Genomic DNA, 16741 nt, shown 5'->3' on the forward strand with positions numbered 1-16741 from the left:
AAATACCAGGATGGTTCTAAGAGTTATGCAAAGTTAGCAGACCAAAGTATATTTAGTTTTCTGTAATTAGAAGTGAAAACCAGATAGACCTATATTTAGTAATTAATGTTAAAACATTAACATTTTATCTTATTTTGTAAAGACTTGGACATCCAATATATTTAACCCAGTTTATTATTTAACCTAGCAAAACTTCAAAGTTTCAGGTTACCAAAGATTTTGGAAGCTATTTAAAATTTATCTATACACTGTTTTATCTATTCAACCTAATTGTTCTTAACAATTACCCATGTAAACTTCATTAGATAAAATCAATCATTATTTTAAGTAATTTTGTTGACAAATTACAATAGTTACAACAAGAATTTAACTAATACATTCAGGTAGAATAAAAGCTAGTTATCTGTATTATATTTGATGATGATAACTCCAAAAGACATGTATACTTTAATTAAACCATCAAACTTGAATAGCTTTAATAAAAAATATATTACACTTTGTCCAATAAAAAGTCAATTAATTTATTTCCCACTGTCAATTTTATCTGGGCCTCTTGTGGGGAAATCTGCAGTGGGCAGTTTAAGTCCTGGGTAACCCTTGGGCCCCTTCATGTTGATTTAGGAGTTGTTCCAGTTTGAACCTCATAAGGATGTGACCCAACAACTTAGGATGCTAAATCAAATATATTCACAGGTATAGGAACTATCATGTTCCCAACAAGATGACAACTTTAGGTTTGTTTTTTTTCCTCTTAACCAGGTCATAAATGAGGGTTACTAGGAGTTTAGAGATGAATTGAGAAACTATATTTGCCATGTTTTAGGGAAGAAGATCTAGATACACAGAAACATCATAAAATGAGTCCTAAGGAGAGACATCAGTAAAAAAAAAAAAAAATCTAATTTAAGTTTTCCCATCAAATATAGAGCTGACATTGTAGGCCAGTTAGGGGATTTACATTTTAATTAGTTAAAGCAATAGTGAAGGGAGGTAAATGGGCTGAAGAAATCTTTAGAATTCAAGATATAGAACTAACAGTTATATATATTCATAGACAAAAATAAGAGATGTGAGATATATTAATCTTCTATATTTCATCTAATGCCCAGAAGAAAAAATTAACTTGGCATAAAACAGACTTCTACATTATTTCAGTGTAAATCTTCTGTACATACTTGATTATTGTAGCCTTGTACAATTTCCTGACTACTTCACTATTAATATCTCTATAATTCGAGTAAGTAGAGCAGTCTAGTCTTCATTTCCTATCTGAATTCATTTTTTGGTAAATTCCACTAATGAAAAGAGTTTGAAATAGAAAGTTAAATTAGGAAGAAGTGGATCAGAAGACCAATTTGGGAATATTAGAATGAGGACGTGGAAAGATTTGAAAACATTCAGAAGAAATAGGCTGGTTGACAGAGTGAAAGTTGATGTGAGTTTCTTTGTAGTTATTCCCACTTTAACAGGATCATTCAGAGATGTTTAGTGTAGAAAAGATATTCTTCTAAGCGATGTAAATAGTAAATGTAGTAAATAGAGCAACTGTAGATCTGTAAATCAGCATTCAGCAAAATCCATCTTACCAGTGAAAGATGGAGGGATTAAAGAGAAAGGATAATGAGTATCTTTATATACACAATTTTTTATTGTGAAAATCCTAACTCTTGAAACATAAATACTTACAGTGCACTATTCATCAGAAAAGATCTAAAATTACAGAAAAGAAATAGACACTGTCTTCACTAATCTAATATACACAGAAAAACTTTCAGAAGTAGCCATAGATACAATGTACTTTGCTTAAATTTTGATTTGGTATGATCTCATACCACAGCATTATAATTGGCCAATGGATACAGTTCAGATGTAAACATATTTTCATCATAACTAATGAATTATATTTTCTCCACAAATTGCCCAGTAGAATAACAACTGATTTCTTTTTTTTTTTGCTTTTTCCTATGGTTGGTTCTGTGCATTTGTGACAAAATTCCCTAAATCTGCCAAAAGCTGTCTTAAGTACACTCTATTGTATACTAGAGGTTTATCAATTTTGTTATTTTTTCCAAAGAACTAGTTCCTAGTTCTCTAGTTCTTGGAAAAAAAATTAATAAACCTCTAGCCAGACTTATCAAAAACAAAAGAGAAAGGAACCAAATAAATACAATCACAAATGACAGAGGAGAAATAACAGCCAACACCACAGGATAACTATAAAAGAACATTATGAAAAATTATATGCCAACAAATTGGACAAACTGGAAGAAATGGATAAGTTCCGAGAAACATAAACTACAAAAACCAAAATAGGAAGAAATAGAAAACTTGAATAGACCAATAACCAGCAACGGAAATTAAATCGGTAATCCAATATCTCTCAGTGAACAGAAGTCCAGGGCTGCATGCCTTTACGCGGAAATTCTGCCAAACATTTAAGAAGAGTTAATGCCTATTCTTCTCAAACTATTCTAAAAAATAGAAAAGGAAGGAAAACTTTCTGATTTATTGTATGAGGCTAGCATTATCCTGATACAAAAACCAGATAAAAATGCTACTAAGAAAGAAAACTGCAGGCCAGTATTACTGATGAACATGGATGCAAAAATTATCAATTTATTATGAAGTAGTGGCAATTTACTATGGCAGTAGTGACAGTATACTATGGTAGTAAAATTAACATTTTAGTAGTTGGGTAGAAAATTAACTTTTATTAACACATAAAGTAAGCAATATCTCAGAATTAAATTCTAAATATAATAAATAATTATAAATATCTAGGGGCGCCTGGGTGGCTCAGTGGGTTAAAACCTCTGCTTTCGGCTCGGGTCATGATCCCAGGGTCCTGGGATCGAGCCCCACATCGGGCTCTCTGCTCAGCAGGGAGCCTGCTTCCGCCCCCACCTGCCTTTCTGCCTATTTGTGATCTCTGTCTGTCAAATAAATAAATAAAATCTTTTAAAAAAATTTCTCTAAAAAAATAAATAAATAAATATAAATATCTTAATCTATTTTAAATATAATCCTTCATTTTACCATCATGGAAAATTGTATGCATCAACACAAAAGGCCCATTTAAAAGAAATTTTCATTCCTGTTTCTTTAGTCACTTGTATTTTAAATCAACACACACACACACAACTGAAGAAAATAAAAGGACGCAAATTCATATATTGAATGACCAAGGGTAATTAAAATAATAATGGATGTGTAACGAGTTGGTAATAGATTCCAAAGTAATAGTAACATAGTATAACCAAAGAAACTATTACAAGTATACAAACCATATATATTAAAATGAACTGTTTTATTCTGACTCTTCCATTTGGATCTGGTAGTAGCAAAATATTACCTTTGCCTTATTAACCAGGTTAGGGAATCATTAGGTACTTTAATTTGAGTTGCAATCATTGATTCTATGCTATAAATTATAGGTATATAAATATAATGTGGATGATGCCAACTAAAATTTTTATACATGCAATTTTTCCATTGTTTAATATCCCTTTAAAAGGTACCACTACAATTGAAAAATATGATCTCAGAACCAACAGCTGGCTACATATAGGCACCATGAATGGCCGTAGGCTTCAGTTTGGAGTTGCAGTTATCGATAATAAGCTCTATGTCGTGGGAGGAAGAGATGGTTTAAAAACTTTGAATACTGTGGAATGTTTTAATCCAGTTAGCAAAATCTGGACTGTGATGCCTCCCATGTCAACACATAGGCATGGCTTAGGTAAGAGCTTAATGTTATATTGTTTCTAAAAATGTATTATTAGTAGATCTTTTTAAAAATTAAATACTGCTGCACATTACAAAGATTTTATTTTATTTTAATTCCAGTATAATTAGCATGCGGTATTATATAAGTTTCAAGTGTACACTATAGCAATTCAACAACTTCATACATCACCCAGTGCTCATCATGAGTGCACATAATTGGGATTTAGCCAAACCCTTAGTCAAAACATCTCCAAAACTCTGAAAAGCTGAATCAAATGGTAAAAGCTTGTGAAACTTTTTTTTCTTGTTTCAGATGTCATACTTGCTAACTCTGCCTCCCTTCAAATTTATTTTAAAAAGGTACCACTTCAAAAGGGATAAAAAGTTTTGAAAGAATACATCATTGAAAAACATAAAACTAAAATAGGGAGTTTTCATCTAACCTTAACTTAGAAAAAACAAAAAGCATTTGATGATGGAAAGACATTATGTTTCTAATCTGATGAACTTTGTCCCTTCCCATAAAAGGCAAATCTGTATTTCAACAAAAGGCTTGGGATGCTCCAAGGCAAAGATGTTTAGAAAAAACTGCTTTGATTGAGAGCAACTCTAAATTATACTTAAGCCAGAGATTTCCAAGAAGTTTAAGAAAGATGAGGTGGAGACTTCTGAAACAGTTGGGAACATTGATTCTCCTGAATATTTGTCAGGGTACATCTTTCTTTAGATGACATACATTTTTAATATCTTAGAATTTGTTTAAAAAGCACAATAGCTTTTTAAAATTTTTTGAGTGTTAATTTTTCCCTTTATTTTAAACATTTGCATTTTCTTAAATCAATTGCTAACCTCTTTAACAATTCAGAGACGTAATTCTCCCCATAATATATCTGAAAGCAATACACAAGAAACCTTTTTTATTTAGTAGATATTCCAAGAAAAATTTTATTTCCATTGATTTTTTTTAAATTTAATTTAGTTGTTTAAAAACTGATTTACACATCTAAAAAGGGTCAGGTTCAGGACTGGTATTGTCTTTTCCCCAAATTATCTTAAAAATTATCTATGTCAAATGATAAACTATATAATTTTTCAGCTCAGTTGTGTCATTACTTAGAAAACTATCCTACAGAGAAATCATAGCAAGTTTTTAAAATCTAATTGGTATTACTAAGAAGGTAGAAATGCTGAAGTTATACCACTGAGATGCTAATTGAGATGGTGAAGAAGGTAGGGGGCAAGGCCAATTATGTGAATTCCCAGAGAAGCAGTTAGATAGGGGTTATTCATTGTATGTAATGTAACATTTTTTTTTGACAGAGAGAGATGCAGTGAAAGAGGGAACACAAGCAGGGGGGATGGGAGAGGGAGAAGCAGGCTTCCTGTGGAGCAGGCAGCCCAATGCAGGGCTCAATCCCAGGACCCAAGGATCATGACCTGAGCTGAAGGCAGACGCTTAATGACTGAGGCACCCAGGGACCCCAAGAAACAAATTTCTAACTAAACCTCAAAAATCCCTGTTTATTTGGTTATCATATGGGAATTTTTTTAAATCACTATGATAAAAATCAGGACTTAAAAAGACCTACCATGGTTTTAACCTACAAATTATGTAACCTATGAATAACCTAAGAATTACCCAAGATTCAGTATAGATGTTTCATCTATCTCTTATATTTAAAAAACGATGTTGAAATTATGCTAAAAAATAGTTTCCATTTTCTATTACATCCCTAGAAATGGTGTGTTCCACTACCTCCATTAACTTCAGTATTACAACAATGATAACCTGCCTGATACAGTGACTATGTATATAACTATGTATGATACAATAACAATAACTATGCCTGAAAATTTCCTAGGGTGAAGAGACCATGTTTAGTTTCATATCAAGATTAGTAAATTATAATGTATACACAAAACCATTTAAGAAACAAAAACAATTTTTAAGCAGCCAGTTGTTAGCAAAATGAGAAAAAAATGCATTATATGTGGTGAGACCTCATATTATTTTTATCTTCTAGGTGTAGCCACACTTGAAGGACCAATGTATGCTGTTGGTGGTCATGATGGATGGAGTTATCTAAATACTGTAGAAAGATGGGACCCTGAGGGACATCAGTGGAATTATGTGGCCAGTATGTCAACTCCTAGAAGCACAGTTGGTGTTGCTGCCTTAAACAATAAGTGAGTAAACCCAAATATGAATGCTCTTTACTCCCAGGTTATGTGATACAACACTTTGGTGATGTGGTCCATCAATCAATAAGCATTCACAATGACTGGGACATCCTAGTAATCAGTAATAAAGGTCCTCTGTTGGAACTTTCCCTTCATTATATGGGAAAATGCTTGTCTAAAATGAACATTTAACTAAATATTTTGTATTGCTTCAGTACTCAAGTGTAGTCCTGGGACCAGCAGCATCAGCACTACCTGAGATCTATTTAGAAATGCTGAATTTTAGCCCCACCCTAGACTTCCTGAATCAGAACTGGCATTTTAAAAATATCCTCAAGTGACTTGTAAGCACATTAAATTTGAGAAGCATATTTATAGGCAAAGAAGTTCCACTTTTGCCTTTGAGAAGTTACCTTTTTTTTTTTTACATCATGATTTATTCTTATTAAAACTTTGCTTTGTCTCTTGTAATAGGGCAATTCTTTTTTTTTTTAAGATTTTATTTATTTATTTGACAGACAGAGATCACAAGTAGGCAGAAAGGCAGGCAGAGAGAGAGAGGAAGGGAAGCAGGCTCCCTGCTGAGTAGAGAGCCCAATGCGGGGCTCGATCCCAGGACCCTGGGATCATGACCAGAGCCGAAGGCAGCGGCTTTAACCCACTGAGCCACCCAGGCGCCCCAAGGGCAAGTCTTTTTGTTCTCTATCCTTCATTGTCCTAAGTGTTCAGGGTTCCCAACTCTATAATTACACCAAGTCATATCTTTCTGAATCTCTCCCCTTTCCTGATCACTTGCCCATGAAAACAAGATAATATATTAAAACCCAATGACATTAAAGGTTGCTAAGATCTTTGAATTGTTACTTCTTCCAGGGGCTTATGCCCTTCCTGACAAAGGACCTTTAGAAACAATGACCAGCATATAGAAGGGACTTTCATGATGACAATTTCAGACACCAGAATTTATCAGTGGCAGGAGACACCCTTGTGTGTCTGTACTGACCGTATATAGTCAATATTTCATTGTATAACAGGAAAAATTCAACAAAGATTGTTTATAGAACCTTGTGCACAAAGTAGTAAATGTCTATTCTTAAGAGGATGCCCCGACTTACAATGTCTTGGAGCTTAAAATACTCCTTAATCTGCTTATCTTTGGCCTGATCTCAATATCAAATGACTTGGGAACAATCTCCTATTACAGAACAGACTGAAATCATCAAATTTGACTAATTTAATTTTGTTTTACTAACTTGTTATTATTCACAACTGAGCATGAAAGGCAGTTATAAACATATGGTTTAATAAATGTTTATTTTTCATTGATGCAGGATTAAATTTAAATTAGATTAAAAAATACTCCTCATCATAAGAATTGGCATTCTAAAATTTATGGACGAAATAGGATAGCTAATATATCTTCTTAGGAAAAATCCAGTTTGTTGATTATTAGTCTCTTCATTGTTTATTAAGTTAATCTTCTTAATGATTAATATTTTTAATACTAAGTAAATCAGTTCATAAATATAAGAGGGATTTTAATGCTATTCAGTTGAACCTAGCCAAAATTGTAATGTTGCTGGAGTTAGTCTTTGGAAACATCCTACCTACCATTTTCTATTTTAATTTCCAGGTTTATTAAGGTATAATTGACAAATACTGCCAATGTTTTGATATTTCCTGTCTCTGTCTAACTTCATTTCTAATGGGATGTTTTAGTCCATAATGTCGAACTTTCATGAAAACACTGAAGCCTGGGAGTTTGGAGTAGACCTTGAAAAATGACTTTAGGTAATTATCCATTCACAAACTCAGGCCATCCACTACAAAACACTAAAGGAGTAGAACATATAATCATAAACTTTAAATGCTTTGTACAAGGTGTGTGTGTGTGTGTGTGTAAAAGTGCTTGTATACACACACACATACACACACTCACACTTCTGTTCTTTTTTCCTAGGCTATATGCTATCGGTGGTCGTGATGGAAGTTCCTGCCTCAAATCAATGGAATACTTTGATCCACACACTAACAAGTGGAGTCTGTGTGCTTCAATGTCAAAAAGACGTGGAGGTGTGGGAGTTGCAGCATACAACGGATTCTTATATGTTGCCGGAGGTCATGATGCCCCTGCTTCTAGCCATTGTTCCAAGCTTTCTGGCTGTGTGGAAAGGTAAAATGTTTCTATCCCATTTATAATTATACCAAAGCAATAAAATATCTAGGAAAAAAAATTAGCCAAAGAGGCAAAAATATTGTTCTCTGAAAACTATAAAACCCTGATGAAAGAAATTGAAGATGTCACCAAAAATGGAAAGGCATACCATGCTCAAAGATTGGAAGAACAAAAATTATTAAAATGTGTATACTATCCAAAGCAATCTGCACATTTAATGCAATCTTTATCAAAATATCAACAACATTTTTTCACAGAGCTAGAATAAACAACCCAAAACTCGTATGGAACCACAGAAGAACCCAAATAAAGCAATCTTGAAAAAGAAAAGTAAACCTGGAGGCATCACAATTCCAGGCTTCAAGTTATATTAAAGAGCTGTAGTAATTAAAAAAAAATGGTATGGTACTGGTACAAAACATAGACTCATAGATCAATGCAACAGTACAGAGGACCAAGAAATAAATCCACAACTCTATCATCAACTAATATTCAACAAAGTAGGAAAGAATATCCAATGGAAATAAGACAATCTCTTAAACAAATGATGTTGGGAGAACTAGACAGCAATATGTAAAAACAATGAAACTCGATCACTTTCTTACACCATACACACACACAAAGAAAACTGAAAATGGATTAAAAACCTTAATGTTGAACATGAAACCATAAAAATTCTAGAAAAGAGCACAGGGAGTATTTTCTCTGGCATTAGCCTTAGCAAAATTTTTGTAGATATGTCTCCTGAAGAGAGAGAAACAAAAGCAAAAATAAACTATTGGGACTACATCAAAATAAAAATCTGCACCACAAATGAATAAATCAACAAAACTACAAGGCAACCTACCGAAGGAAGATATTTTCAAACAACATGTTCAATAAAAGGTTAGTATCCAAAATATATAATGAGCTCATACAACTCAACAGCAAAAATACCCTAAATAATCCAATTTAAAAATTGGCAGAAGGCATGGACAGTTCACCAAAGAAAACATACAGATGGAATATACTTTTTTCAAAAAACAGAAACAAAAGCATTTAGATGGCCAACAGACACATGAAAAGATGCTCAACATCACTCATCATTGGGAAAATGCAAGTCAAAATTACAATCAGATATTACTTCACCCTTGTCTGAATGGCTAAAAGCAACAATAGAAGAAATAAGTTTTGGAGAGGTTGTGGAGGAAAGAAAATCTTCTTGCATGTCAGTAAGAGTGCAAATGGATGCCTCTACTGTGGGAGACAGTATGGAGGTTCCTCTAAAATTTAAAAATATAACTGCCTTATAATCCGGTAATTAAAGTACTGGGTATTCACCCAAAATAATACAAAAAGAAAGAAAGGAATAGATGCACATGCTTATTGTAGCATTATTTACAATAACCAAATTATGGAAGCATCCAAGTGTCCATTGCAAATGAATGGATAATTAATATGTAGTATATATGTACCATGGAATATTATCCAGCCATATAAAAGAATGACACCTTGCCATTTACAACAACATGGATGGAATTAGAGAGTATTGTGCTAATTGAAATAAGTCAGTCAGAGAAAAACAAATACTATATTATTTCACTCAAAAGCTGAATTTAAGAAATAAAACAAAAAAGCAAAAGGAAAGAGAGCATGAGAGAGAGAGAGAGAAAAAGACCCCAAATCAGACTCAATTATAGGGAATAATAAACAGATGATTACCAGAGGGCAGGTGGGTGGGGGTGAAGTAGGAAATGGGAATTAAAGAGTAAACTTCTCGTGATGAGTACTGAGTAATGTATAGAATTGTTGAATCACACCTGAAACTAATATAACACAGTATGTTAATTTTAATGGGATTAAAACAAAAAAATTTAAAAGTTTAATTCTAAGTGACTGGCTTCCTGCTATTCAGTGTATATTTAAGATGCTTCTCCAGAGATCGGTTCTTAAGAGATGCAAAAATTTTAACATTATGCAAAATATAAATAAATATAGGGGTGCCTGGGTGGCTCAATGGGTTAAGGCCTCTGCCTTCGGCTCAGGTCATGATCCCAGGGTCCTGGGATTGAGCCCCACATCGGGCTCTCTGCTTGGCAGGGAGCCTGCTTCCCCCTCTCTCTCTGCCTGCTTCTCTGCCTACTTGTGATCTCTGTCTGTGGAATAAATAAAATCTTTAAAAAAAATAAATATAAATACACACACACACACATATGTATATATATAAAAGTTTCAGGTTAATCACTCCTGCCTCAAATATTTAATGTATTATAGGTAAATATATGTGATGCTAAGATTATCCACACTAGTTCTCCCCATAGTTAGCAAAGTAATAGTTGATCACCTTTTCGTTATGTTAGGTTATTTTGTGTGTGACAAAATATACATAACATAAAATTTACCATTTAACCACTCTCAAATGTGAAATTCAGTGGCATTAAGTATGTTCACATTGTAGTGTCCAGATCTTTATTTATTTATTTATTTTTTGTCTCCTCAAACCGAAACTGTACTCATTAAACAAAAGATCACCATTTCTCCCTCACCTCAGTCACTGGCAACCACCATTTTATTTTCTGTTTCTATGAATTTGATAACTCTAGGTACCTCATAAAAGTGAAATCATGAGTAGTTATTCTTTTGTGACTGGTATATTTTACTTAGAGCATAATTCTTCAAAGTTCATCCATGTTATGACATTTGTCAGAATTTCCTTTCCTTTTAAAGCTAAACGATATTACATTATATGTACATACCATGTTTTATTTATTCATTCATTAGTGAACAATTGGGTTGTTTCCACCTTTTGGTTACTGTGAATATTGCTGCTATGAATTGTGCACATCATCAGCAACACTTGTTATTTTCTTTTTTGTTTTATTTTGTTTTTAATAGTTATCCCAATATATTTGAAGGAGTATCTCTTTGTGGATGAAATTTGAGTTTCCCTAATGATTATTCAAATAATTAAGTCAGTAAAAGAAAGACAAATACTATACAGTTTCACTCATATGTTGAATTTAAGAAACAAAACAAAGAAGCAAATGGAAAGATATTTCATATGATCTCCAATACATTATTTTATCACTGCAAAGAATATTGTTGGTGTTTTGCTAGAGATTGCACTGAATCTGTAGGTCAGTTGGGTGATATTGCCATCTTAACAATATTGAGTCTTCTAATCCAGAAATATGAGGTATCTTTCTATTTATTGGTGCCTAGTTTCTTCTTTCCACTGCAGATGAATTTTACCTATTTTTCTTGCCTAATTGATCTGACTTAGAGTTTCAGTAATATATTAAATAGAGGTGGTAAAATTGTCATCCTTATCTTGTTCCTTATCTTAAAGGAAAAGCCTTCAGTTTTCACCACTGAGTATGATGTTAGCCCTGTGTTTCCCATATAAGGCCTTTATTATGTTGATGCAGTTTTTTTTTCTATTCCTAATTTGGTCAGTGTTTTTGTCATAAAAATATGCTGGATTTTGTCATGTACTTTTATCTGCACTAGTTGAGATGCTCATGTGTCTTGCTCTCTCCTTCATTCTGTCAATGTGTCATTTAATTGGTTTTTGGATAATCACCCTTGTATTCCAGGAATAAATTTCACTTTACTATGGTGTCTTATTATTTTAATAATGTTGCTGAATTGTTTCTTAGTATTATGTTGAAATTTTTTGCACCAGCATTCATTAAGGATTTTGGTCTATAGTTTTCTTACTGTGTCTTTGGCTTTGATGTCAGTGTAATGCTTATCTTATAAAATAAACTTAGAAGAATTACTTCTTCAGTATTTTGAAGAAGATAAGAGGGATTGGTGTTAATTCTCTAAATGTTAGGAAGAATTGACCAATAGGCTCTCAGCTTTCCTTTGTTGCATACTTTTAATTATTTGTAGAGAGACCACATCTTCTTAAAATTATAGCACTGCTCAGATTTTCTGTTTCATCATTGTTCAATGGTGGTAGGTTGTATATTTCTAAAAATGTGTCCATTTAATCAAGGTTATGGAAATTACTGGTGTGCAGTTGTTCATAACACTTTCTTTAAATCCTTATTTTTTTCTGTAAAATTGGCACTAATGCTCCCTCTTTTTCTGTTTTTGGATTAAGGAATTTCATGCAAAATTGTAGTTACTTGGGTACTTGATATTTTTTAATAATTATTTTATTTGAGTGTAGTTGACATACAATGTTATATTATTTTCAGGTGTACAACATAGCAATTTAAGTTTACGCATCGTGCTATGCTGACCACAAGTGTAGATACCATTACTATTACAATACTAATGCTATTAATATTCTTGATTATATTCCTTATGCTGTTACTTTTATTCCCATGACATTCAGTCCATAACTGGATGTATTTACAATTATGACTCTGTTTTTTCATTATTCATTTTATCTTAGGTTCTACATATGAGTGAAATCATATGGTATTTGTCTTTCAGAGTTTGCCTTATTTCACTTAACATAATATAGTCCATCCTTGTTTTCACAAATGGCACAGTCTCATTCTTTCTTTCTTTTTCTTTTATTTTTTTTTCTGGCTCCAAAATATTCGTGTGTGTGTTTGTATGTGTGTGTGTGTGTGTGTGTGTCTTCCTGATCCATTCATCTATTGGTGGAGACTTAGGTTGTTTCTATATTCTACTATTGCAAATAATTCTTCAATAAACATAGGGGCACATGTATCTTTTTGGATTAAGATTTCAATTTTCTTTGGGTAATTTCACCGTGTATTGGAATTACTGGATCATATGTTATTAATATTTTTAATTGTTGAGAAACTCCCATACTGGTTTCCACAGTGGCTGAACCAGTTTACATTAACAACAATGTATCAGGTTCCTTTTCCTCCAAATCCTCACCAACACATTACTTCTTGTCTTTTTTATTTTAGCCATTCTGACAGGTGTAAGTGAGTTATTAAGATAACTGATTATGATTTTTATTTCCATTTCTCTGATGATTGCTGATGTTGAGCAACTTTTCAAGTCTCTGTTGAATATCTGAATGTCTTCTTTGGAAAATTGTCTATTCAGATGCTCTGCCCATTTTTAAATCAGATTGTTTACTTTTTTGTGTTGAGCTACATAAGTTCTTGGTATATTATGGATATTAACCCCTTATTATATACATCATTTGCAAATATCTTCTACTATTCAGTAGATTGTTTTGAGTTTTGTTGATGGTTTCCTTATCTATGAAAAAGCTTTTTTTTTTAAACTTTTATGTAGTCCAATAGTTTATTTTTTCCTCTGCTTCCCTTGCCTATGGAACCCAATTTAGAAAATGTCACTAAGGCTGATGTCCACGAAATTACTTCCTGTGTTCTTTTCTAGGAGTTTTATGGCTTCAGAGCTCACATTTATGTGTTTATTCCTTTTTGGGTTTTTTGGTGTGTGGCTTTAGAAAGTGGTCCAGTTTCACTCTTAAAACTATCTATGCAAAAAAAAAAAAAAAGTGGCTGTGCCACTTTTTTTTCACACCATTTCTTAAAGAGACTATCTACCCCCCCTTGTATATTCTTGCTTTCATTGTCATAGCTTAATTGATCATATAACTGGATTTGTTTCTGAGTTCTCTTTCTTGTTCCACTGTTCCATGTGTGTATTTCTCTGCCACGACCATACTATTTTGATGACTACAGCTTTGTAGTGTATCTTACATTCTGGAATTTTGTGATACCTACAACTTTCTCAAGACTGATTTGGCTAGTCAAGGTCTTTTATGGTTCTATACAAATTTTTATGATTATTTTGTTCTAGTTCTGTAAAAAATTCTGTTGGTGCTTTTATAGGTATTGCATAGTCTGTGTATATCACTGTGGATAATATGGACATCCTAACAATATAATTTTTCTCAATCCATAAGCATGAAATATCTTTCCACTTGTCATGTAGCTTTCAATTTCTTTCATCAGTGTTTTATAGTTTTCAGAGTACAGGTCTTTCATCTCTTTGATTAAATTTATTCTTAGGTATTTTATTCTTTTTGGTGCAGTTGTAAATGGAGTTTTTTTTTCTTAATTTCTTTTACTGATAATACATTATTAGTTTATGGAAATGCTACTGGTTATGGGGTATTAAATTTCTATCCTGCACTCTGCTGAATTCATTTATTACTTCTCGTAGTTTTTTTGGTGGAATCTTTATGTTTTCTCATGTACAGTATCATGTCATCAGAAAATAATGACAGTTTAATTTATTTTCCAATATGGATTCCTTCAGTTTCTCTTTCTGTTTTATTGCTGTACTTTGTTGAATAAAAAGTAGTGAAAATGGACATCTATGTATTTTTCCTTACAATAGAGGAAAAGCTCTCAGTTTTTCCCCATTAAGTTTAAGTGTTGTCACCATTGAGCAAGATGTTAGTTCTGTCTTTTTCATAGACAGCCTTTAGTACACTGAGATATGTTCCCTCCAAATTAACTTTGGTGAAAATTTTTTATTCTGAGCAGATGTTGAATTTTGTTAAATGCTTTTTCTGCATTTATTCAGGTGATTTATTTTTTAATTCCAGTACAGATAACATGCAGTGTTATATTAGGATCAGGTGTACAATATAGTGATTCAGAATCTATGCCTTATTCCATGCTCATCATGATAATTGTACTTGTAGTTCCCATCATCTGTTTCATCTGTTATGCCACACACATCCCCTCTGATGATCTTCAGTTTGTTCTTAGTTAACAGTTAAAAGTCTGTTTTTTGGGGGTTCTCTTTTTCCTCTTTGGTCATTTGTTTTGTCTCTTAAATTTCACATATAAGTGAAATCATATGGTGTTTGTCTTTCTCTGACTGACTTATGTCACTTGGCATTATACTTTCTAGACCCAGCTATGTGTTGCAAATAGCAAGATTTTTTTCTTTATGGCTGGCAATATTCTAGTGTGTGTGTGAGTGTGTGTGTGTGTGTGTGTGTGTGTGTGTGTGTGTGTATAATGTTTGTCCATTCATCTGTTGATGGACTCTTGGGCTGCTTCCATAATTTGGTTATTATAAATAATGTTGCAGTAAAAGTAGGGGGAATATATATTTTAATTAGGTTTTTTGTCATTCTTTGCATAAATACCCAATAGTGGAACTTATGGATCATATAGTAGCTCTAGTATTAATTTTTTGAGGAACCTCCACACTGTTTTCCACAGTGGCTGCCCTAGTTTACATTCCCACCACCAGTACACAAGGGTGGCTTTCTCTCCACATCCTCACTAACACTGTTGTTACTTGTACTTTTGATTTTAGCTATTCTGACATGTGTGAAGTGATATCTCATTGTGGGTTTGATTCTCATTTCTCTCAGTATGAGTGATGTTGAGCATCTTTTCATGAATCGGTTGGTCATCTATATTTCTTCTTTTGAAAAATGTCTATTCATGTCTTCTGTCCATTTTTTATTGGAAAACATACCTAGGAAAATGTTGCTACAGCCCATGTCACAGAAATTAATGCTAGTGTTCTCTTTGAGAATTTTCTAGTTTCAGGTCTCATATTTAGGTCCTTAATCTATTTTGAGTTTATTTTTGTGCATAAGGAAGTTGTCCAGTCACTTTATTTTAAAGATTTTATTTATTTATTTGACAGACAGAGATCACAAGTAGGCAGAGAGGCAGGCAGAGAGGGGAGGGGAAGCTGGCTCCCTGCTGAGCAGAGACACTCTCCCCCCCCCCCATGTGGGGCTCAATCCCAGGACCCTGGAATCATGACCTGAGCCAAAGGCAGAGGCTTTAACCCACTGAGCCATGCAGGGACCCCATCCAGTTGTGTTTTTTAGCACATAGCTATCAGTTTTCCCAACACCATTTGTTGAAAATGCTGTCTTTTTCTCCATTGCATATTCCTGCCTCTTTTGTTGAAGATTAATTAACCATATAACTATGGTCTTATTGCTGGGATCCCTATTCTGTTCTATTGATATATGTGTTCATTTTGTGCCAGTACCACAGTTTTGAATACTATAGCTTTGTAGTAAATCTGGAATCATGAAACCCACAGCTTTAGTTTTCTTTTTCAAAATTTATTTGCTTATTGGGTCTTTTTTTGGTTCCATATACATTTGAGAACTATTTGTTCTAGTTCTATGAAAAATTGTATTTTTTAAGGGATTGCATTGAATCTATAGATTGCTTTAAACTCTATGGAAATTTCAACAATATTTGATCCTCCAACACATGAGCTTGGGAAAAATTTTTCATTTTTTTTGTGTTGTGTTTATTTCATCATTGTTTCATAGTTTTCAGAGTACAGATCTTTCATCACTTTAGGTACGTTTACTTCAAGTTATTGTATTGTTTTTGATACAATTGTAAATAGGATTTTTTCTTAATTTCTATTTCCCCTGGGGCGCCTGGGTGGCTCAGTGGTTTAAGCCTCTGACTTCAGCTCAGGTCATGATCTCAGGGTCCTGGGATCGAGCCCCACGTCTGGCTCTCTGCTCAGCAGGGAGCCGGCTTCCCCCTCTGTCTGCCTGCTTTCTCCTCTCTCTGCCTGCTTCTCTGCCTACTTGTGATCTCTCTCTCTGTGAAATAAGTAAATAAAATATTAAAAAAATATTTCTATTTCTCCTACTTTGTTATGGATATAAATAAATGGAATTGATTTCTGTATATTGATTTTGAATCCTGAAACCTTACTGAATTTATCCATTCTAGTAGTTTTTTGGCCGAGTCTTTAGTG

The 16741-nt window shown here is 33.2% G+C and overlaps 1 protein-coding gene across 1 annotated transcript in view; it reads left to right on the forward strand.

The window, feature by feature from the left end:
• The window catches only part of LOC111159226 (kelch like family member 4), a 122719-nt gene that overhangs the window by 95158 nt on the left and 10820 nt on the right, over positions 1-16741 (forward strand). Inside the window, 3 exon segments of the mRNA XM_022521668.1 lie at positions 3515-3739; positions 5751-5913; positions 7868-8080. Coding sequence (XP_022377376.1) covers positions 3515-3739; positions 5751-5913; positions 7868-8080 — 601 coding nt within the window.

Source organism: Enhydra lutris, unplaced genomic scaffold, assembly GCF_002288905.1.
Source record: "Enhydra lutris kenyoni isolate GAN:26980312 unplaced genomic scaffold, ASM228890v2 scaffoldscaffold67, whole genome shotgun sequence".
Classification (NCBI taxonomy): Eukaryota; Metazoa; Chordata; class Mammalia; order Carnivora; family Mustelidae; genus Enhydra; species Enhydra lutris.